The following is a 25,342-nucleotide window of genomic DNA, read 5'->3' as shown; positions in this document are numbered from 1 at the left end:
GAATTATTGTTAATCAACTTATATAATGCATTTTAGATAAAGACTATGTATAATTAGATTGAGAAAAGGTATTTTAGTACTTGTATTATAACAAAATATTGTCATAGGAATTACAATTAAATATTAAATCTTAAAATTAAATGATTGTAAAGGGGGTTACCTATTAATTAATTCCTGAGCTAGCCACATGCATTACCCAATTGATTTGACTAATAATTCTTGTTATTTTTGCTTTCTCCTCTCTCTCGTGTCCCGCCCCTCCAGCAGCGCGGTAGTCGCTACCACGGCCATCGGCATAATCAACGGTCGCAGTCGCTGAATCGCGGCCAGGCGCTCTCGCAGGCGGACGTGACCGGCATGTGGTGACATCGGGGTGCCTCTGGTAAAGGTGAGTGTTTGTATATCGATCGAGTTCGATAAACATTGACCGGTTACTTATCCACACCGTAGCAGGAGCTGCGGTGAGCTGTGCCAACTGCGCCATGGGCAACAAATTGAGCTGTTCGTGTGCGCCTCTAATGCGCAAGGCTTATCGCTACGAGGATTCACCCTGGCAGAGTTCGCGTCGTCGGGATGGACATCTATTGAGGTGAGTTTGGCTGTCTAAGCATTGGCAGCAGCAATCTTTGTGCTCTTGTAGTTGACTCTTTTGTTCTCTGACTGGCTGTGAATATGGAACAATAACAACAACAACAAAAACCAATTGAATTCGCTATTTTGAGAACTTTTGTAATTTAACTAATTGTGTTCTTTTCTGGTTTTTCTTTCTTTCAAAAACTAAATATGAAAACAAAACGAAAAACTTTCGACTTTTGCCTTCACATCCAATAATCCAACAACAACCAACACACACAACCACACACTGCCTAATCAAATTCGTTGGGCGCTACAACAACAACAACAACAACAAATCTGCAACAACTTTTCCTTCCTAAACGACTGCAACAACAACAAACAACAACAACTGCCAAACTGCGCTTCCTTTGTTTGACTTTACGTTCAATTGAAAAACCCTCCAACAAAAATGAATTTTCCTCAACAACAAATTCGCACCAAATTTCAATTGGATGAACCAACCCAACAACAACAACAACCAACAACCAACAATTAAACAACCAACAACCAACAACAACAACTTTTGCAATAATCAATTTGTCAACAATGGTTTTATTAACAAACGCTAGTTCGTTCAGGTTGTGGGCTGAGGTCTTTCACGTATCGGCTAGCGGCGCCGGCACCGTCAAGTGGCAACAAGTGTCCGAAGATTTGGTTCCTGTCAACATCACATGCATTCAGGACTCGCCCGAGTGCATCTTTCACATCACCGCGTACAATAGTCAGGTGGATAAGATACTCGATGTGCGACTTGTGCAGCCAGGTGAGTTGCAAGCCCCGCCCAAAGCTTTTCTCCTTGTTTACTTTTGCAAATTGAATATGGTTTTAATATGTGTTCGTGTGTGTGTTTGTGTGCGGTATTTGCAGGCACACGCATTGGCCAGGCATCGGAATGCTTTGTTTACTGGAAGGATCCAATGACAAACGATACTTGGGGCCTCAATTTCACATCGCCCATCGATGCCAAACAGTTTCGGGAATGCTGTGTAAGTATTCTCTTACAGTTTGTTGCATATTGCAAGCGCGACGACGACAAGCAACCACCTCAACTGATACCTTAACCAAAGAACCACCTCAGCCAACCACAAATACAAACACTGAAATAACATGTGCACCCCACACACACACACACACATACACACACATACACACTTCCTACTAACAATAACAATAACATTTGGGCAGTTCTATACGGCATGCAACAAAGTGTGGCAAGCAACTGCCCGCAACAAAGCCACAACATCTGCCACAAATGCAAACCACAAGTTGATGATGCTGTGATGATGACCGACCGTGATGAATGTTTGATGATGATGATGCGGCTCAAGCTCGTTAACATTTTCTTTTTGTTTTATCTATTGAGCTCTATAACTATCTAGATAAAGTATTTCCAACAAATCAATCATCTTAAATCAAGTTTAAATTTTGTTGGAAAACATTTAACAGCTTCGAAATGTGTACGCAAATAGGCTCAATTCATGCCATGCCATTTGTCACAGTCAAAATCACAGTCGCAGTCACTGTCACAGTCACAATCACAGTCACTGTCACCCAACACACAGACAAACACAACAGACAGACACCGCTCTCTCAACTGCTTTATCAAGTACTGCTCCATGTTAATATACTATATAATATTCTATATATATTCATATATATATATATATATATATATATATATATATATATATATATTCTCGTTCTTAGTTGACTTACATATGACATATTTTGAATAACCAAACAATTTGCAAAATTTGGCATCGTACTTGAAATTTATATTTAAGTTCTGTATTGAGATTGTGTTATCGAATCTTTCTTTTTCTTTTTTTAATAATAATTTGGAAAAAGAATAAAGTAATACATATATTATAGTGCTATATTATTTATAAGCTATAAGAAACCCGCCTTAACTCGTTGATTAACAATATAAACCAATATACACACAAGCAAACAAATGATCAGAAATTGAAAGAACGAAAAGAAAATGAGTGCAACATTAAGAGTAAAACTAACTTCGGTTTGGATATCAACAATCAGATACGATGTATATATATATCTATATATTTCATTAGGCTTTCCAAAAATTAAAATAAAACTAAAGGTATTTTTCAAGTAATAGAAAAGGTAAAATCCAAGAAGAGTGAGAGGTAAATAAAACTGAATTCAATTTCTGATCAGAGACTTGTATTTACGATCCATAAACACGCCCATGCAAGCACACACACACACACACACACACACTTGACAAAGCCCTTCCCCCCACCTATGCCACTCACATAGTCAGAGTATACTGTCTGGATTAGTGTCTAATAATTGTTTCGTTTCTTTTCTTACTTTGCGCCTCATTTGTTGCAGGTATCTTACATAGTAAAAAAATACGTTAGTATCGCTTCATATTATTTATTTTTCACAAAACACAGTACAACTAACTTTACAAACTGCTGCTACTAAGACTCTACTAGTAAATAACTAATTAATTTTATTAATATAACTGCAGAGAAAAGTACTTCTTTAAGATAAATCGTATTTATATACAGACTCCTAATGTATTTAAAAAAAAAAACAAAAACCCATTCAAGTAGCGCTTCCCTTTGTCGGGCATGTGTAAGATCTACCATACATACTTGCATACATATGAACTTCCACTCACATACGCACATGCACACACACCCGCGCACACACACATAACAGTGTCCTTAAGTGTCGTAACCGTTTGTAAGTTATTCAATTTTTATGTGTGTCTGTTCCCCCACCTCCTCTATCAGTCAAGTTTTTCAACCCGATTATCACATTAAACTCGTTTTCAGTACAGCCAAAAACACACGCATACCATAACAGTTATATATACCAGAAACATACCAGAAATATACCAGATATATACCAAATAAATACTAGCTAATTATTTCAGTCTAAAGACGCGAGTTGCATTCATTTGTAAATGTACAAAGTTCTTCAACTCTTGTTGTGTGTGTGTGTGTATTAAAAGTTTTAAAGGTTCCAATAACTACATACACACACACCCACACATTGTTTACGCTCACACACACACAGACTGACGTCACTCACACATACAGTTAAACGCACACCCACTAAAATTTGTTAAATGTATTTATATTATATATTCTTTCATTTCTTTTTCTCTCTTCTAATCATTTTCGAATTCATTCTCGAAACACGCCAAAAAATAAATATATGTATACTAAATCAAATAAAAAACTAAATTCTTTTTCAAATATTTCATTTTTGATGCATTTCATTTTGATACTTATGAAAAAAAAAACAATAAATGTCGTACTTAAATTTGAAATATTACGAACAACTTTTTCGAAATTACTTTTACAAAAATGACCAAAAAAAAAAAACTTTACACGCAACAAAAACGATAACAACAACAACTACAACAACAACAACAAATAACAAAATAACAATTTTGAATACATTTCTAAATGTACACCTTACCAATCTATCTATCTATAAAACTCTGTCCCACCCGAAATGCTTTTATTATCTAACATGAATTTTATTTAACAACTCTTAACTATATATTTATGTATGTATAAATATATATTTTCAACTCTATTCGTTTGCATTTGACACGTGCGACACAAAAAAAAAAAAAAATGAATAAATAACTAACGAAATCAAATCAATTGACAATTTCCATTTGCAAAATCGAATGAACGAAAAACGTAATGAACGTATGAAAATTTCATAAATTATATGATAATTGTATAATAATTGTTCGAATTGCCAAACGTACAATGAAAATGCAAAAGAAAAACGCAAAACGCTTTAAAACAATCGCACGTATCCTCTACTACAATACCGTTACCTATCCACTGCAAACCCTTTCCGATGAGCCCTAAGTTCCCAAGTACAATCCAGCCCGAACCTAATCCCAAGCCAAGTGGGCGGTTTAAATACGCAAATGAAAATCAAATATCGAAACAACTTTCAAAAACAATGCAAAATTTAGACTCGAATCAAATGCTAGCAGCGCTAGGAGTTAGAAGAGTGTAGCCAAGTGCTACGTTTGAGAATCGCCAAGAGAGGCGACACACAAAGTTAACCGGTTAGGCGTCAGAAGAGGCCAAAGCCAAATATATATTATATATTCTTGGAAAATAGTTTTAAGGTTTTCAAAACCAACACCCAAATCGAAGCAACACGCACAGGCTCACAATAATTGTTTCCGCAGCAAATGAATCAAAATTAAGCTAAAGATGAAATATAATTAAAACTAAGTGTTATTGCTAGGATAAGCAGAGTTAACAGTTTAAATGTTGCTTCCAGAATCAAATAAAATTATAATTAAATGCGCCTAGCGCAGAGATTAGCTCTTTAAAGCACACCCTGCTTAATCGAATGCACTCTTAAGGCTTCATAAACTTAACTAAACTCTAACTACTAACTAACTAATGCTTGTATGTGTACGTTTGTCTACTTCACTTTACTAACTATCTATTTCTATATTTAAACTAATATATATATATATATATGTATAATCTGACTCAAGGCTTGAGCACATGTCTAGTAATACTATTCTATGTAAATTCTATGCACTCTTCTAATAGTTGTCTAAGTCCTTTAAATCGCACACTAAGCAACAGCTACAAACTTCGCCAAGTCACACGGCTTGCGCCAGTTACATAGATGCAGATCTATATAGATCTATATCGAGATATATAGACAGTTAATGAGAGAAGAATTTCGAAAGCAGTGAAAGCAGAAACCGCACACACAGAACCTTGTAATCCCAATCAACTAACCTAATGATAGTGCGACGTTTTACAGTCGCCTTCTTTCAAATTTTCACGAAAGGCCTCGTCGAGCTACTCCCTAAAACTGGATCCGCCGGGCAAGGGCAAGGTCAAGGCCAAGCGAAAGCCGCTCAGCACTCCCGCGTCGCCGTCGCGCGTACGCCAAGAGCCCCAATGCACCTGCATGTCCGCCGAGCAGTATGCGCGCCTGAGAACCGATCCACGTGTTAGAGGTGAGAGAACAAACCAATCCAAAAATAAAACCAAAAAAAAAAAACCAAACTCAGCCAAATCAAACTATAAGCAAATCGGTTAAGTCAATCAGTTTGCGAGCGTTTCGACTCGTACTATCCACTTTTTTTTTGTTCCTCTTTTGCTTTACGTTTCCAGTTTTTTCTTTAACCTTACGCGATAGCCTCTGACATTCTTCTTTTTTTTTGAAGGGGGCATAAGAAGCCTTTATAGATCTTCTGGCTTACCGTTTGATTTACGCTTAGCATAGCCTTTTCATGTAATACAATGTACCCCCACTCGTATACCCTCAATATACAGTTAAACGCAACTTAGCAATTAGGCGCCAAGACCACCGCATCCCCCATCAAATCTCATCGCCATACTCATTGCAGGTTCATCCACTTTGCCGCGTAATGTCGGCTCCCACAGAATCACCGATGTCGATGGCCAGCAGCAGGGCAAGGTTGTAAGCGCCGTGAGCAGCACCTCGCTATATGATAACGTGGCCAGCGGTGGGCCGGGCGTGGCCCAAGGAGGCGGTAAGTTCCAGTGTTTGCAGTTTGTAATATAAACAATATATAAATAGAGCATACGATCAAGTGTTAAATCTGATCTGGCCAATGATCTATAATTTCCAACTCTAGGCTCTGACCCTAGAGCAGGTCAAAAGCTCGTATGGATTAATACGAAGTTTAAAGTTTAAAATTATTTAACGGTTATTTATCGATTATTGGAAAAAACTATTGACTTTCATGCATTCTGTTCCGCTTATGAACGGGATTTGGCTTCCTTAAATGTTGAACTTTAGAACTAGAAGTAATTCTCATATTACCTCTTTAAGCCGGTAATGTATCTGGACTGCACTGGGAAACGCTGCAAAAAGAAACGTTCAACAGCCTGCTTGCCACTGTGCAACATCTGTTGCATGCTCTGATTTGACATACGATCCACTATAATTGTTTCTAATCTCTCTCTGGCACTCCCTCTAATTCGCAGATACCTTACAACGTCAGCTCAAGGGGCAAGATGGCAATATGGTGGCCAATGCGGGTGTTAATACCAATACGCCGGGCGTGATTGTGACTGGCGTGGGCAGCGGCTCGGACATGTGCTCACAGAATCATGTGGGCTCACAGGTGGGCTCAGACGATGCCGGCGCCTGCCATATGGACATGGATCTGCCCAAGAGCGAGGGCACACAGGTTGGGGGCGGACTGCATCAGAGTGTGGGCACCTCTACCAAATCAACAGGCACACGCACCAAGGATTTCAGCGATGATATGGTAAGCTGAGTGCATCCAGGCACGCTAACTAGCCGGCACAAATGCCTGTCTCACATGGCGCACCTGGCTGGATTGTCTGTTCTAACCAACAACTCTTTGTGCTTCTGCCACACAGACACGCGACGCACACTCGCACGATATGCACCACCAGCACAACGTAATCAACAACAACACACGACGCAAGACCAAGAGCACCGAGGACATGAACGTCGATACGAGCACACTAAAGCGCATGCTAAAGCCGATGCCCAGCACCGAGAGCCCCGTCACGTCGCCGGAGATGGGCCGACGGCGTTACAACTACTACAATGCGAATGGGGCCCAGACATTGGGCCCACAGCACATGCATCAGCACGGCATGGGCATGGGCATGGGCATGGGCGGGGGCGGCGGCGGCGGCGGCGGCCATCACGTCATGAACAACAATACATTGGGTCGCGGCAGCGGCAGTGGCAGTCAGTCGTCGCGCTTCTCCGGCTCGAGGTGAGTTCTGTTACTTGCGCATTTTGCTGTCAACCTGGTTGGTAAACAATTTTTACTTGGTTTTGACAGATCTTCGCATGAAATTGGTCGCGGTTATCCGCCGCGCAATCTATATTTGGAATTGGAGCGGGAGCGTGAGCGTAGCTGCATTGAGGGCTCGCCGCCATCAGATAATGTGATGTTCGATAATCAATGCTATGCGACCACGCCCAGCTCTAGCAATGGCAACTCCGATCAGGATCAATCGTATGGCCAGCAGCAGCAGCAACAACAGCAGCCGCATCCGCCGCATCCGCCGCATCCACAGCAGCGTGCATCGCGCCATCAGCATCATCAGCATCAGCAGGCACCGAATGTGACGCCCACGCCGGGCAGTCCCACCTCGCGTCTGCTCATGGAGTACGAGATGCATTTGCGTAATACGCTGGCCAAGGGCATGGACGCCGAGTCCTACAGCCTGCACACCTTTGAGGCACTGCTCTCCCAAAGCATGGAGAATCTGGGTGAGTTGCTCGCACCGTCGGCTGCCGAACGATTACGTTTTAGTTTAGGTTTCGTTTGGGTTTCGCTTTTGGTTCACATTCGGTTTTGCTAAAACTTGTAGCTAATTTACTTTTCTAAACTTTTCGTTCTCGTTGTTGTTGTAGCTGAACATTTCGTCTTCTTCTTATTATCCACACCCTCCTACTATCTATTATTTTATTGCGCCCCCTCTCTAATCGAATTTTTAATTAGCTTGAGCTCTAGTGCGGTTTGTGCCCTCGTCAATGTCTCGAATCAAGTCAAACAACGCTCGCATTTCATGTAACACCTGCGTCTGCTAATGGGGCTTGGTTATGTACCTTTAGCTAGTTGCTGATAATCTGATTAATGTGAGTCTTTCGTTGGGGTATTTCGCAAAAAATCAGATAAGCTGGTAATGGAATTTCTGTGGGAATTCGAATGTATTTTTAAGCAAATACTTAAAGCATCTGGAAAGCTTTCGAGAGAAATTTTAATAAGAAAAATTCATCCATGTAGCGTAAAGCGGCTACAATTGTTTAAGGCAGAATGAAAAGAGTTTAGAAGGTAATGCCAGCAATATTGACTATCTAATACCTTTAGATAGAGTCAACTTTTAATTCGGTAAGGGAAATACTTGAAAGCCTCAGTCGTAGCTTATTGCCTCAAAATCAATTATCAAACTAATGCTTAAATGATAAAAGCAAACACTTAGATTGCCTATAAATGTCATGCAGAATTTTCATAAACTTTATTTCATAATTCTTAATGTGATTTATTAATTTTGCAATCATAAAAACTATATCTATCTCTCTCTTAATAACAATTAAAATAATTAAAACTTAAATGCTATCCATACATATCACAAAATGCTCATCATGCGCCTCGCACACAATAACTACCACAACTGTCACACCACGTACCATCAATATAAAAACAATAAACATCAACAATAATAACAACAACAATATCAACATCACTATCAAATATAACAACAACAACAATTTCCACAACAACAACAACAACAATTATCATCAGAATTCGCTGAAAGCCTACCAGGATCAACACAGCGCAGCCCATATCCACTACGTAGGCGTAAGTAGTTCTATTGATTGCACGTCTCTTAACTAATTCAGTGTCTTAAACTATCCTCAATGTAATCCTGAATATCCTTGCGCCAATTATAGAGATCTGAAATGCATTTGCCTGCCTGTGTCATGTTCTTTAAATTAGCTTTGAAATCCAATAATAAACAAATGAAATTAATTTAATTTTATTCTTGTTTTTCGATGCAGCCAATGCCAAGTCGTCAACCTTGCCGCTGCCCCCACATCGCCCCCTATCCACCATACGCGATAAGGAACGCGATCGTGACCGGGATGGCTACTACAGCGATCGCAATGAGCTAATACGCGAACGTGAACGCGAAAGAGATCGCGGCTATCTATCCGATCATAATGCCAGGTAAATAATACATCTTCAATTTCTTTTGCAAATCTAATTTCATTTCGTTCTATTCTACTTTCACAGTTTCTCGAACTCGCGTTGTGCCAGCTGTATTGGCGAATCGGCGCGCGCTCAATGGTTCCGTCATTCGGATGGCTGGCGCTCGGGCAGCTCAACAATTGGCTCTGGTTCAGGGCATGGCATGATGGCACAACAAATGGTCGGCTCGGGGCACAAGCGTTCGCCCTGGGATTCGCTGCCATCGCTGCGCCAGGATAGCAGCCTCAATGATTCCGGCTATAAGAGTGCACGTGCCGATTCCTTGGAGCAGCGGTAATAATCTATTTTGTTCTAAATTCTATTCTATATTACTTATGCAATATTTTCGTCTTACAGCGCGGAGTTTATACGTCAGGATAGTTTGCGCTCTGAGTATTTGAGTGATCGTGAATCACGCTATGGAATTGTACAGCAGGCCTCCATTGAGAGCACCGATTCGCGCATGTGTTATCTCACATCGTCCGAGGTGAGTGTTAGATATTAAGAACAAATAGACTGAGATTATCAAAGTGCACTTTAAACACAAGTTTATTTATTTTCTTAAAACAATTCATAGAATCCATTTTGTTTGCCTTCAAGTTTAAGAAATCAAGATATTCGGCGAATCGTAGCTAAAATTTTATTCCTAGTATAAATAATCCTTTCTAATCTTCTTATTACAACTTTTATTCCTAGTATAAGCAATCCTTGCTAATCTTCTCATTACATTTACCGCAGTCCTTAAAGAACTTTTTACTGCTACCCAAATCACAAATCGAACGCAGTTCATCGGCCTGTTGATTGCCTTCCATCGCTCCAAGCCTTGTCATAAAACTCTTCCATCAAGTTTTCAATGTACTCAAAAGTCGTAAGCTTTTTTATAAATACCAATTTAATTCGCATAAACCATTGTGACAGAGCGCTTCGTTTCTGGCGCAGTAGCAATTGCCTGCCTCGTAATGGCACAAAATCCATCATAAGACCCAACCCACATGCAGCTTCTGTAAAGTGGAGTCTGCCAATTCTTTCCCCTCGCTGCCCCTACCCTCCCTGCCTGACAGCACTCGAGAAGGCAACTGTATGCTCTGCTCTATTTATAGGCACCGGGGCCAGGCAACTGGGTCAACTGTTACAGAACCTTTACTGCCGCTGTTAGCGCTTAACAGCGGCATGTTAGTTAGCAGTCGTGTTCCTAGTTAACAGTAGCGAGTATCGTAAATTTGTATAGCAATTAACACAGCATCCAACTGTAACTGTGTACAAGTGTGCGTGTGTGTGTGTGTGTGTGTATATACATATGCATGCACATTCTATATATGTATGTGTATTTGCATTTGTGCACACAATGCATTCGCTAAAAAAATAAATAAAATAAAATGAGGAGGAGGGAAAGTCAACTGGCACATTTGGCTGGGCAACATAAATGATATTTATAGTTGCAGCCCAAACTGACCCAGTTTTGCCTTGATTAAAAACAAACTGCCAGGCATGGTACACTCACACACACACACACACACACACAGTTGCAGGCACACACTCCTAAGCAAACACAGTTGCAAGCAGTCCCCCGAAAAACAAAAGAGGAAAAACTTTCTCTTTTGCAACTCCCTCAGCTAGCAGCCTTGTCAACGTCAACGTTGCTGCCTGCCTGCTGTTGATGATGTTTATAATCATGATGATGATGATGATTATGCTAATGATGACAGTGTTGATAATGTGCATGTGCTTTCTGCCTGCATATAAAATTGTTGTGCAGCCGCTCAACGCTTTTGTCTGCTTTTTCGCCTTGGACTCTGGGCACGACCCGGCTTGTCAAGCCGGCGAATGCTAACTGTGTGTGAGTGTGGGCGTGGCATGCATAATGCATGTGAGGCATGTAATGTGCATACTTGTGGCACGCTTAAAGCCAATTTTGATCTCCTTGCCTTGACACTAATGAGTCGCAGCAGAAAAGATGTCGCCGCGTCCACTTGCACTGCACTCACGCATCATTGGGCATCAGCAGCAGCAGCAGCAGCAACAGCAGCAGCAGCCCAGGCTCACGAACACAGAGACAGAAGCTATGCGCTGTTAATTGCAATAAACTTCCATTGTTACACTGACACATAATCCAAGCGTACAGCCCGCCCCCACTGCCAACTATTCCCAAACTAACGGCTTTTCCAGCATTCTTAACGCGGCGCATGCGCTTTAAGCAGTTAGCGCTCTTTGGTCGCTCTCTTGTGTGCGCTTTCGCTCTCGCGGGCGCTCTCGCTCTCTGCGTCGCAGCTTTCGCATCACTTCCAAGCAGCTCTGCTGCTGCGACTGTTAAGACTTCCAGCTGCGAAAGCTTCAGTTGCGTTTGCTACGCTTCGCTCCGCTTGCCGCTGGCTGTCATTGCTGCTGCTATTTTGCTAGTGTTGCGCTAACTTTTGCTCTGTCGTTTTATAATCAACTCACAATTTCGCATGTGTGTGAGTGTGTGTGTGCGTGCGTGCGTGTGTTTGCCATTTTGCAATTAAACAATTACCAAATATAATCAACAAAATTTAACAATAATTAAACCACTGCCACTGTGTTGAAAAATTTGAGCAGCGCTCGCAAAAGCAAACAACTGTGAAAAATTGTGTATAAAAAATTTTTGTTGTTTTAAAATTCACGAGCAGCTTCCGTCGCGGCAGTAACTGCAATTTTCTCTCTGTATGTGTTTTTTGTAACGCTTGCGTGTGTGTGTGTGTCTGTGTGTGTATGGCTTGCGTGTGTTGAGTAGCGCTCAAAAGTATGCAACGTGTAGAAAAATTCGCTTGATTGCAATTTTGCTGAAATACCAGAAACAACAGGAGCAGCAGCCAAACACAATATACAACAACAATAAAACCCACGACAATAAAAACAGCAACAACAACAACAACATGAAATAGAAGAACGCAACGCGCACGTTAAGCAAGTAAATGTCAATAAAACCCCTCACCACACTCCTCCCCCCCACAAAAATAGAAGTCAGGCATAATAAATAAAGCAAAACACGAGCACAGAAGCCTAAATCTAACCCTGTTGTGTGTGTGTCCCTCTCTCTGTGTGTGTGTGTCCCTCTCTGTGTGTGTGTGTGTGTGTGTGTGCGGGTGCTTTGCTGTGTCATTTTATGCCAAGCTAAGATTAAATGCTTTGTTAATCTCTCATAAGACACAAGCAGTGCCTAAGCAGCGGTCCAAAATTAAAGCAACTCAAGCGTTTCTCGTAGCACTCAAGCTTGCGTATTTGTGTATCTGTGTGTGGGCGCTCTTCTGTGTGTGTGTGTGTGTCTTTGCGATAATAATAATAAAGCACGCTGCGTTTGCATTAGGCATTTAAACGAAGAGCACGCGGCGTATACGCAATGTGCACAGTTCACAGCCAAAAGCGACCAAAAAAACGTTTTCAATTAGGCTACAAAAAACATTAAACATAACAAATCCAATAACGATTAGCAAATGTCTAAAAAACAGCGCAGCTGTGAAAATGTCGCTGGCAAATGCGATTAGCATCACGTTTTCCCCTTCTGCGGCACGTGCACAGCAGCTATGTGTGTGCGTGTGTGTGTCTGTGTGTGTGCGTATTTCGATGTTGTGTTTTGATAAGCCAGCAAGTTTGTATTCACAATGAGGCCGGTGTTTGTATGGCTGCATCTACCTTTGGGACATAAAAACTGTCTCTGGCACACGCGAATTGTTAGCTTATTTTGTTGCCGGGCTCTGCAGTTGGTTAAACTCTTTTAGCCGCCATTGAGCTTCTTTGTATCAATGACAACTTAAGCTTTTAACTGATAAATCTAGTTAGTTGTGCCATCAGCGAGCTCTTAGTTTAAGTTGTTAACTTTTGACTTGTGGTAGGTTCTGCTTGACTGCAACTTAGCCTTTCGTGTATTATTAATGATAAGCAAACTAGTTCCTTGAATTGGATTCTATATTCGAAAAGCTTACCAGAATCTATAGACTCTTAGATATGAAGAAGGATTGTATGTGTTTATCTCTTTAATACTGTTGTTTTGTGGCCTTGGCATCCTTTATATCTAAATCCTTGCCAAAACTGCTTTCAAGGCATTTGCAAATGAACCTCTGGTTTATCATGACATAATATTTGTCTCAATATTTGTTTCAATATTCTGAATATAAATATATATAGATAGATTCTACGCATTTAATGGAATGCACGAGTTTTATTTCCTCATCAGTTTCCCAATTCTATCAGCTGCTCCCGCAATATGTATATGTTTTGTTATATTGATTCCTTATTATTAATTTAATTATTTGTATTATTGCCACGCAGTTAACAGTTCGCAATTTGTTGAATATACCTCATTAATTTGCCTTCTACAGGTCCATCATAGCTTGTCTGCACTGTAGTCTTTTAAAGAGAGCGCAAACAAAGCTGCGAGTGCTGTTTAAATAATGTAAATCGGGTTGCACCTTAACAGAGCGCTAAAAGCTTTCTAAAAGCTTTCGTGCACACCTGCACTCTGTTAAGTAACCGCGGCTGGCAAGCACTTGAAGCCGTTGCGCCATGTTCGGGGACTTAAAAGCTTTGCCTTGTCCACCGGATGTGGCCGGGAGGCAAGTAGCCCACGATTCTGTTAACAGACTGACAAGCTGCTGTAATGGAAGCTTGCCAATGTGGGCGATGCACGCTCCCTCTTTATCTCTCTGCTCTCCCTCCGCTATACTCTCTTCCCCGCGCTCCCCATCTCTTTCATGTTGTATATGTGATTGCGAGCTGAAATTTGTAACTAAATTGCAAATTTTTGACGCAATTTGTGTGCAGTTTATTAGGGCCAAAACGTAGGCAACAGTTTTATGTGCTTTTATAAAGGTTCTTGTTAAATTTGATGTCTGTCAAAGTTATCGCAGTTATCAAATTTTGCACAGCCTGACAGCAAAAGTCTGACAGCAGCTGTAATTGAAGACTTTTAAGTATCGATTACAGGACTTGCATTATGCTAATTGAGCGTCGTTTATTCATAAGCAATTTATCTCAATTCGTTTAAAAGGTGTACAATAATGCGAGTATTTACAATATCTATAAATAAATAATATACATCATTATTCACGCTGCCCATCACTCGGCCTCTCTCTCACTCTCCCTCTCACTCTATCTCGCGCTCTCTCTCTCTGGGGGGCGACTATAAAATATTGTGCACACACAGCTTTCGGGCCCCGAATGATCAATCAAATTGATTAATTACCGAAAAGCGTTTTAAATATGAGCCAAAGTACATTAATTTATGTGGTCGAATAACAAAAAACAAGAAAAGACAAAGTATGCCGCGACTTTCATTAGATGAGCAAATGCAGATTAGAAATGAAGATGGTACGAAAAACCAAAGTTTGATACCTACACACATATATATGAGGCTTAAGCCACTTAGCGTAAGGACCTTTTTATTTTCCATACCCAGTGTACACCAAATGTTTGCAAGAGGGTAGCATGAGCATGGGGCTGTGAGTGTAACAGTTGGGTGAATAACTCTTCAAAAAGACGGCAGCATTTAAAAGCCTGATCGGCTTGTCGAGTTTAACTATGATGAGTTTCATCTGATTTCGATCTCAGAGGCTGTCAAAAGCTAATGTCGCGAACTTATTGAAGTATTATCCAAATAAAGCACAAAAAGATCTTGGTTTATTAAGCCCTTGATAACTCTGCTTCTCTCTTCTTGCTCGAGATCTGTATAAATGTAAACATCCTTGGGGAAATCTTTAAGAACTGTTTATAGGGTATTTTTTCGGCTAGCAAATTCGCTTTTTGTCTTTCTTTATTTTTGTGGTTTAGTTAGCAGCTGCAACTTTGTCACTTTGGCCACGTTCATTAGCCGTGACAAGCGTGAACCTTTTTGTTTGAGTATTTTATCATAGATGTTGCTTCAATTGTGAGCAGCTTCCTTTTTTAATTTGTTTAAATTTCAGTTTCGCACCTTTTTCAACGTCTGCTCCTTTTTTTTGTTTTGTTCTTTTGAGAAACAGCGAAACCCGCTGATATCATTAGGTTAAATTGACGAACGCGCTGCCAAACAGCTGAGGTTGCCCGCGTCCCTAAGGCGTGAGCTCAAAAACAAAAGCGCAAACTTTTTACCCACACACAATCTGTATGTGTGTGTGTGAGTGTGTGTGTGTGTGTGGGAGTATGCGTATGTGTGTGTGAGTGTGTTGAAGGGACTGGCGCTGAAAAAAAGCAACGCTAAATCATTTGGCACGAAGCGTTTCAAGCAAATTGACGCCACGACTAAAAGGAATATCTCGAGAGTTGTGCAGACGTGGAAATTACAATTTGGCTACAGAGTTTTTGCCCCGGACCCGGCCTCGGCCCCGGCGACTTGTCGCGTCCGCTTTGCTGCTTTGCTGACATTCCCACTGACATTTCAATAAGTGAAGAAACTAATTTTTGTGCTGCAACACAACAACAACAACAACAACAACAAGCAGCAGCAGCAGCAACGAGCCAGCAGACGCGCAAAAAAGTTTCTTAGCAGTTTCTCATCTCAACTTGTGCAACTATCGTCCTTATATACTTTATTTTTTTTTTTACTGAGCAAGCGAGAGGGTAGAAAAAAAGCGGCAATATTAATTTGCAGCGAGTGCATTAAGGCGTGAGTGGGCGGGGTCGCTGCCTCGTGGCAGCTGTCAGCGAAAGTTCGACGTGTACGTGGACAGTTCTCCAAGTATTTGACACAAAAATAACAGTTTTTCCTACACTTTTGCCTTTGTGCTCTTCATGTGTGTGTGTGTGTGTCTTTTTTAGTGCTGACCAAACGAGAGTTTTGTGCAACTATTACACGTATTTCAGTTACCAACTTGACTTGCCCCCTTCTGCTAATATCCTTTTGCAGCAGCTTCTACTGCTTTGGCAATATGAATTGCTAAAAGTGCAACCCCAACCCCACGCCGCACCGCCTGCCCCTCCCACCGCCGCTCCCCCTTGAGTTCTTGTCAATGCTGAAACGAGTCACCATTTTGCAGCGCGCTGCCAAAGCCATTGCCTTGAATTCACTTTTCGATAATTCCTTTTGCTTTTTCTATTTTTTTTTTTATATCCTTTTTCGAACTGCCCCAAAATGACAGTCGTATGTAACACACATGAACCATTTCGTGCCAGGCTGGGCGTGGCAATGCGGTCAGCTCAGCATGTGTGTGTGTGTGTGTCTGTCTGTGTGCCACAGATTTGCTGGTTTGCCTTTGGCCGCAGGCTTATGAAACTTAAGCGCATTGCAATGCATTTCATTGCGGCCTCTTCAAGTTGCCAAGCATTTTTGGGGCTCAGTTTCAAATGCAGTTTATGGCCAGCAAAGTTTTGCGGCCAACTGTAAGTCCTGTGATGTATGAGAGATCCTCGTTCCCTTTTTTTTTTTATTCGCACCCTTCAGCCTTCATAGGCTGCAATATTGGATAAAAACTGCGAGCTGGGTAATATATTGCCAGAGCCGACAGTAAGTTGCATATGTGGACTGAGTTTAATGCGTTTTTCTCTTATTTTGTCTACTTTCTTTTTTTGGGTCTGCTTAAAATGAACTTACTGAAAGTTTTTAGCTTAAGGTATGCTGTGTATTCACTGTACTTAATTTGCTTGTGTCTAAAGTTGAATTTTATGTGCAAAGTATGTTTAGCTTCCAAATTTTAAATAAACTTGAACAAACTCGTAAGAGTTTTAAATGTTAATTATAAGAATTCTCGTTAGGAAAACTGGGAATACTCAAAAGTTTGTCTAGAAGAATTTTTTTGGACTATTTGCTTGGTTCCCAACACTTTAAAACTATCGAAAGTGCAATACGACTATCGAGAACGCTTGTATATTAATACTATCGATATTTTTCTGTGGGATATTTATTGCTAGCTTGAAAAAACTTTAGAGTTTTTATAGTTTAATGGTAAGGTATCTTTTCCATGCAAATAAGTTTAAGTCTCCCTTAGCACATTCTGAAGAAAAAGTCTTATAAGTTAGTTTTGTTGGTTCCCTACACTTGCAGACTATCGATAGTTCAAGGTAACTATCGAAAGGTTTGAATATTTAGAATATCGCCCTGTTCCATAGTTATATATGGGATTTTTTATGAGCCAAATGCCTATTAAAATGTCATTTGCCTGTCAAAAAAAAAAAAAAAAGACTGCTAGAAAACTATTTAATATTAATGCAAGCAATGCATTTATATAAAAAAGAACTCTGATATAACAAATCCTTGTTAAATTGAATATATATTTAAATGCAGCTGAATTCCCGGGTGCGTCGTTAAGTGATAACGGCTTTAACATATATTTTAAGCACTTCAATTACTTGGCAAATAGTCGGAGCCGTTACAGGCCCCATTCCAAAGTTGATTACCATTACCAGCTCTCTTGTGGTAGATTTTAAAATGCTTACACAACTTTTCACTCAGAACGCCCGAGTTTCAGAGTTTCAGAGTTTCAGTTGAAGTGCAAACAAAACTTTCATGCCTTTAAACAAAAACAAAGAAGAAATCGTCACGAACTTCAATTCAACTCGGTTCAAAATCAGTGACTGTTCCTTTAATCAGATGCCTTCGAACGAGTTGCCTTTAAGCAAATTATACAAATATAGTCATAATCAAGCCCCTACAAAAGCCTGCTGCAAATGAATGAAATTGCTGAATACAAGAATGCCAAACCAGGCGTATGACAGACGCGACAGCCAGTCGAGAAATGGAATGGAATGTGCCAACAGAGTTGGCGCATTCATTTCAATTGTAAACTGTGCGTCAGGGGCATGGGCCGGGACGGGGACAGTGGCAGGGCCAGGGGCGGGGATCTCAAGTGTCTGAGTAGCAGACGATGAAAACCAGCGACAGGCAGTTAAAGTAAGCTGGCAAAGAACACACTTAAGTCAAAACTGAAACTGTGCCCCGAAATGGAAAAAACTCAATTCGAGATGACAATCTAGCTGGAAAAAAAACGCCAAATGTTACAAAAGCCCAAAACATCAATGACAAACATTTTAACAATTGAACAAACTGGCTGTGTGTGTGTGTTAGTGTGGGTGTTTGTGTGTCTGTATGTGTGTGCGTGTGTGTTGGTGTGGGGCAAACACATCATTTTCCTTTCTTTGGCCTCACACGAGTTGCAAATCAAGTTAGCATGAATATAAAAAAGAGGTGCGGGAGCCGGGCTGCTGACAGGAAGGCAAAAAAGACGCAAATGGCAAATGGCTGGCTTGTTTCGTTCCGCCTTTTGACTCGCCGCTCCTTGATTTCTTCCTTCCGCCACAGATGCCGCGGAACGGCGTATAAGTGTTACCCTAACCGAAAATAAAGTAGAATTGTGCTGCCAAAAAGTCTGCCAACACACACTCCTTTCTCTGTGGCATATTCCCCCTTTTTAATACTCTTTTGAGATAGAACTAAGCTAAGCTCTGGTCGGCATGTCTTTAGAAATATCTGGGATTATATAAGAGCTATCTATGACCAGCTAACATTATGCTCAGCTTAACATATTCAAATTACGACAAAACCTGAATTTTTAAAGATATTAAAAGAAGCAAAATTGTAATTAATTGCATTCTGCTTTGAAGCTTGCATAATTTGCTAGCTAATTAAAGGGCATCTAGTAGTCGCATGCTGCGCATAGCTCATGCTTTTTCGCACCTTTGTCAAAAGTCATAAAAAATAATAAAATGTGCGAGCACACAACTACAACAGCAACAACAACAACATTAAGCAGAAGTCAGAGGCAAGCCGAATCCGAATCCGAATCCGTGCTGCTCACATGAGCGCACCCAAATATGAAGACCATATAACCCCGTGGCCCTACACCCTTGCAGCCTGTAGTACCCCCTCTGCACCCTTGCGCAGCTCCTTCAATACAGTTGTAAGGGCGCGTGTTGAGTTCCTTTTGCATTTTGTATGTAAATGTCGTTTGGCATTCGCGCATTTTAAGCTTGTGCCTGGCAACCGTGCGTAGGCCGCCGGGGACGGCGCTGGGGCTGGGGCTGGGGCTGCGACTGAGTCTGTAGAGGGGCGTGGCAGGCTTTTACCTTTAGTCCTCATTTTGGCACCTTGGCACTTTCGGCGCCTGGTAATTGGCATGTGTTCAGCATTTTTGTACATTTCGCACAGTTTGCAAGATCTGAACGCGACACGCCCATAAAGGAAAGAGCACAAGAAACGAAGGGGGCAAGCGGCAGCGCAGCTTTGTAACTTGTCGGATTACGTGGCACGTTTGGCAGCCAAAAGATATGAATATAATTAAATGTAACAACTACATTTTTACCTCTTAAAAGGCAATGTTTAAGGCGCAGCCTCTGAGCTCTCTTCCCCCAAGTGTTTATGGGCCAGGCCAAAAGCGGCGTAAAGCCATCAACTAAATTGCCAGTACGGCCGGAAAGGCGGCTCATAAAACCCGACTGCCAATCGTATTATGTGCGTACTTTCTTGTTGTTGTTGTTGCTGTTGGTCAACAATTAAGGCAATGACAAGCGAAGATTAGTCCAAAGTTGCAAATTAACTTTTTTTTTCCCGTGATGCTGAGATTAAATTTTAAACTTTATGCGCCGACTTGAGTTTCTAAATTTGGCCGGACGTAAAAAAATAAAAAACAAAAGAAACTAACGAAAAAGGTACACACAACAAAAATAAAAACAATTCTAATTTGGCAAATCAAATAACAAAGTCAAATTGAGTTTTTACTCTAAATGACAATGACGCAAGCTGGAAGCAAAGTTTTTGAATAACTTAAGCTACAAACAGTGAGCGCTGAATAGTGTGGAAGCCAGAAGGTTTAAATAAAAAGAAATCGCTGGTTCGATTCACGGTTTTAAACAGCTTCCTGACTTTAGATGCAAATGCGAACGCTTCTTTGCCACTGTCTTGAACTCGTTTTTTGTTTAATTTATGTGCAAAATGTGAAGGAAACTATTTAATTTTATATTTACAATATTTTCATATACAAGATGCGGGCTAAATTTGAGCTGTGCCCAAAAATGCCAGCCACACCAAAAGTTGGTTCAAAAAATGCAAGGATTGGGACCAAGTTGCTTGTGCTAAGAGGCTGAATCTCCCTCAAAAGTGTTGCAGATATATTTATATTCCTTCTAACTAAAACCTGTGTAGCAACATTTGTCTTCTTGGTCATAAGTTTCTGCTCCAGATTGTTTAGTTGCCTTGATATTCATTTATTAAGTTTGATTTGGCATACAAACAGATGAAAAACAATTTCTCAAACTTTTTCATCTATCTTTTAAACAACTAATCTTCAAGTGCACTTGTAATAAATGTGCTGCCTACTTTTTGGGGCAGTCAAAAGAGTTATGTCAATTGATCATTTTACAGTTCTGCTAAATTTTGCATATAAATTCACAATAAATTGGCAATAAATCATCCATATACATCAAATATTCATTTGAAAATAGTTGAATAAACTAATTTATTTCATCTCTCTCTCTTTCAGGTAAGTTTCAGTGCAATTTGCTTTTGTTTTCTTGAACTGTTCGCACAGTGCGGGTAAGTATTTATAGCATATGATATATATAGAATTGAATTTGCACAATTTTGGAATTTATGAGGCCACTGAAAATGTTGCTAATTTATGGCTGAATCTTGGCCACGACACCTCAATGCAAAGCCAATAACAAAGTTGGTTATTTATATAAATGCGACTGTATCTCTTATAGCCCCTTGCTCTCTCTCTCTCTCCATTCCCTCCGTCTCCCCTTCTCTTTGTTTGTCTGTCTGCGGATATCCGCATGCAAGCCATAACTCAATAAAGCATTGTCCAGAGCCAAAGCCATGGAAGTAGCAGCATAAAACAAAGGCAAAGGCAATAGCAAAGGACAAACGACCAAAACTAAAACCCAGTAACACCAACAGTCAAAGATACAATCGAAATGCAGTAACAACATGCGATAGCCAGCACTGACAGGGCGGTCTACAGGGCGGGGTAGCGAAAAAAAAAAAATAAAAGAGCAGACAGATTAGAAGAATAAACAAAGCCCTGGGCATGACTGTGGTCCAACCGGGCGACTGCCCGACTGGATGCTCGCTGCCTCCGACTGTCATTGGTGCCAAGAAATAAACATTAACTGTAATTTAGTGGGGCATTGTGCTTAAGTGTTGAGTCGACTCGACTCGAATCGCCACGGCCAGCTCGACTAGACTCGAGACTCGCACTCGCAGCGCTCTCAAATTATGACCCATTGTAAGAGACAGCGAATCATTACCCCCGACCCATTCTGACCCGTTCGACGCACAGCTAGTTCATGTTACACTAGGCGTTTCGTGCTGGTCAAAACGCTGCAGGAAGTCTCGATGTGAAGGCAATTGTTATGTTGCCTTTGCCTTCATGGGCAAGTGCTCAGTTTTCACATAGCCCAACAATTAGTTGGCAGCAGCAGCTGGCAAATCTACAGATACACACGCAAAGCATATATATAGATATAAATAATAAGCTAACACAAATAGGCAAGGGCAGAAACCTTCACCATAATCGACAACAATAAAAATGACGTTGTGCCCACCGCCTCGCAATCTTTATGAATATTGCAAAGCTTTTAAATCTGCTTAAAACGAACCGAACTGGAAAAAGGGTCGGCAATTTCTTGATTACCACTCAGAAGAATAATGTTAAGTAGATGAAAAATATGGTAGCTGCAAGTCATGCCAGTCAGCTGACCAGTTACTAAACATATTTAATGCTCAATCATTGCAACAGACTTCTGGGCAATTAACTAGAAACGTGTCTGTTAAATGTAAATGTTAATGCGAGCAGGCTAACAGCTGTTAGCTAACAGCTGGCGGCAGAGCCAACAACAAGTGAAAGGCCCGCCAAAATGCTCTTAAGTGCAAAACAAACTAAAGCAAAGCAAACGCCCTCTGCGCAAACGTTACTCACCACACACACACACACACACACACACACGGACAGAAGCACACACGCACACACCAACTTGGCGCGTGGTGAGCGTGTCTGCTTTGGGGCATGGCCCCGAACCGCCAATGGCTATAACATGGCTTTATTTGGCTTATAAATTGTTCGACGCCGTCTGCAGCTCATGAACTTTACTCATAATTCAACACCTAACAGCAACACCTACAACCCTCAGCAACAACTGAGCGCAAAAAATAAAACGCACACAAAATAATAATAATAATAATAATAAAAAAAACCTTTTTCAAATTAAACTTTGCACTCTGACCACTTGATGATGCCACCAAGCGGGGCAACAACAACAACAACAACAGAACAGAACAGAAGCAACGCCTCGAGCTGCAAAATGAAAAGAGGCGCAAAAGCTGTGCCTGATATCCACTCGACAGGCAGCAGTCGACAAGCCGCACCCCCCACTGTCTGCCCCCTCGGCTTGCCCTTTATTGCAGCTAAACAATTTTCATAGCCTATCAGCGAGCGGGCAGCGGGCAGCGGCAAGTTGGCAACTTTTTCGAGTGCAGCAACAAATTAAATTTGCGCTGGTAATTGGATTTCAAAACACTTCTGCGACGGCTGTGTTTAATACCGCCAACAGCCGCAGAAGCTTTTGCACCCGCCACAAACACACACACACCAACACTCGCACGCACACAAACACACACACTGAGATAGACACACTCGGAGATTTGCCACGAGTTGGACAGACGTCGCGGCCGCCGCTGCTGCCGCTGATGTTGAGCTGTCAAAGGCTCTAGCCAGCACTTTGCTTGCGGCCTGCACACGCCTGCCCCGAATGCCCCGACTGCCCCGCCCGCTCGCACGACTCACCAGTGCACCCATCCGCGCCCTTAACACAGCTCGACGGAGCTTTGGCCTAGAAATTGCGCACCGTATCGGACGCAAACGCTAACTGCCACCAATTGCGTGTCCGTGGGGCAACTTGAGGCGCAACGCTGCCCCCGCGGCTTCTTTTATTTTTATTTTTATTTTTTTTTTTTTTGCGCTTGGCAAATTTAGCGTGCGGCGTGTAAAGTAAACAAAATGAACTGGCACACAAAAGGACCTAGAATTGTAGCGCCCACCGGGCACTTTATAATTATGGCGCGCAAATAAATCTTGTCATGTTATCCTTGTTGCAATTGTTGCAAAAAAACGACAACAGCGGAAATGAAAGCGGACATTGCCGGCCCGGAAATTATAAAAAATGGCTAAATACCGATTTCTTTTTTTGCGGTTGCGGAATTTGTTGTGCGTGCCAAGTCGGCAGTCGAAGAACATATTTATGGGCGTACAAAAAAGGGTTAATAATACTTTATGACATGGTTGGGATTAACAAAAAAAAAAAAACCGTACGAAATTGACTGAAGCTCGTCTTTTTAACAGTTTCCCAATATGAAATGCATAAATTATAATATTCGTACACTATAATATTTTATAGTATTTACAAATATCAATAAAATTTATATTGGATGATGGAATACTTTCTTTCTAGTTTTATTTACCCTTTCAATACAAACAATTCCTAACGAATTCCACAAACTGAAGTCAACATCAACAAACTAATATTTAGTTGCCATTTCTGATATTTTCTTTAAATTACCAAAGTCTTAAATAAGACTCTCAATCCATAATGTATCAAGATTTTTGTTTATCTAACATTTTCACAAATTGTGCGCATTTCTTTTTAATATTTCATCTGTTTAATTTGGCAAACCGAAATAAAAATAATAATAATAATAATTCCATCTTCACATCCATAAAAACTGCGCGCGCTCCAATTACATAGACAATATTTACAAAGGTTTCCGCTACGCACAGGAAATTCAATGCCAAATCCGTAAGCGACATAACGGCAAAATCCATTAAATAATCCACGTAAATAAACTAAAACCAAACGAAACGAAATGACACGAAAAAGAAATAAGAGGGGGGCTTACGTGGTTGGGGCAGGGGCTTGGCTGAAGGCCATTCAAAAAAGAAAGGAGAAGACAACAAAAAAATCAAGAACAACAAAAACAAGACAAACAATTTTTGTACGAAACGTAGAAAAAACGAACAGAGGAAAAATTCATTTTTCAAATTCCAATCACAGTTATTAAATCTTTGCTATATGGTTATGGTTATTGTTGTGATTTGATTTTATGGTTATAGATGAGAGCGAGAGAGTCCGAGCGAAGGATAGAGGACGAGAGGCAGACAGAGAGAGAGAGAGAGAGAGAGAGAGAGAGAGAGAGAGCGAGCAAGTGTGAGAGTTCAAGCTAAGCCAAGCTGAGCTGTTGTTGATGTGAAACTATTTTAAAAGAGCCAGCAAAAGCTTTGCCCTCTCTTTTAAGCGGCAAACCAAAGAGCAAATGCGACGCTCTCTTTTTGTTATTATTGTTTGTTGTTGCTGCTGGGGCCAGCTATTGCTGCTGCTGCTGATATTTGCGCGCGCTACAGCAGCAGCAGCAGCACTGGCAACATTTTGTGTCAGGCTGCAAAAATGTGGGCCTAAAATGCTTTACTGACGTCATAAACGTGTCTTTTCTTATCTGGCTGAGTATCTACAAGCGAAATGCGATGGATGATGCCGCTGCCGCTGCCGATGTCGTTGTCGTTGCCGTTGACGTTGGCCTCTCTGTACAGTTATTTTGCGTATGCCTCTCCGTGTCTTCGCCTGTGTGTGTCTGTGTGTGTGTGGTACAAATGTAAATGTCGCTGGCAGGCAGCAGCACACCAATACACACACACGCACACAGGCACGCACACATGCACAGTTATACGTATGTATGTGTGCCTGTCACTGACGCATAAAGGAAAATAATTATATTTAAAGGCAATTTGGTGGCAGCCGCAGCCTTCTGCAGTGTCCTTGACCGACTTATGTAGATTTTCTGCAGCTTACTGCCGGGCTTTCACAATTTTCACACATATAATTTTCGCAGCTGCTGATGCTGTTTGTCCGTTCGCCCTGTGCTCCCCCTGACAGCGCAATCCGCCACCGTTTCCAGCCCTACTGCTTGCATTACCACCTCCTCCCCACCCACGCCCTGCCTATATTGTCCAAGCCTTAAACCTTGGATATGTATGAATAATATTCGCACTTGCCTCGCGCCCATCTCATTAT

The 25,342-nt window shown here is 41.2% G+C and overlaps 1 protein-coding gene across 11 annotated transcripts in view; it reads left to right on the top strand.

The window, feature by feature from the left end:
• LOC115769924 overlaps nt 1-25,342 on the top strand; it is a 103,804-nt gene that overhangs the window by 3,264 nt on the left and 75,198 nt on the right. For 8 of the 11 annotated variants that reach the window (XM_030714959.1, XM_030714958.1, XM_030714956.1 and 5 more), the window contains exons 2-14: nt 265-388; nt 451-589; nt 1,185-1,378; nt 1,483-1,601; nt 2,971-2,994; nt 5,410-5,608; nt 6,002-6,148; nt 6,606-6,892; nt 7,008-7,375; nt 7,445-7,878; nt 9,172-9,340; nt 9,407-9,655; nt 9,719-9,848. In XM_030714959.1, coding sequence (XP_030570819.1) covers nt 483-589; nt 1,185-1,378; nt 1,483-1,601; nt 2,971-2,994; nt 5,410-5,608; nt 6,002-6,148; nt 6,606-6,892; nt 7,008-7,375; nt 7,445-7,878; nt 9,172-9,340; nt 9,407-9,655; nt 9,719-9,848 — 2,427 coding nt within the window. In that variant the 5' untranslated portion in view covers nt 265-388; nt 451-482. The remainder of the gene's footprint in view (nt 1-264; nt 389-450; nt 590-1,184; nt 1,379-1,482; nt 1,602-2,970; nt 2,995-5,409; nt 5,609-6,001; nt 6,149-6,605; nt 6,893-7,007; nt 7,376-7,444; nt 7,879-9,171; nt 9,341-9,406; nt 9,656-9,718; nt 9,849-25,342) is intronic. The other 3 variants (XM_030714961.1, XM_030714960.1, XM_030714953.1) reach the window with 1 other exon arrangement.

The sequence above is a fragment of the Drosophila novamexicana genome, unplaced genomic scaffold, assembly GCF_003285875.2.
Source record: "Drosophila novamexicana strain 15010-1031.04,08,12 unplaced genomic scaffold, DnovRS2.1 tig00004554-arrow-pilon, whole genome shotgun sequence".
NCBI lineage: Eukaryota > Metazoa > Arthropoda > Insecta > Diptera > Drosophilidae > Drosophila > Drosophila novamexicana.
This window is presented reverse-complemented; position numbering and strand designations above follow the sequence as displayed.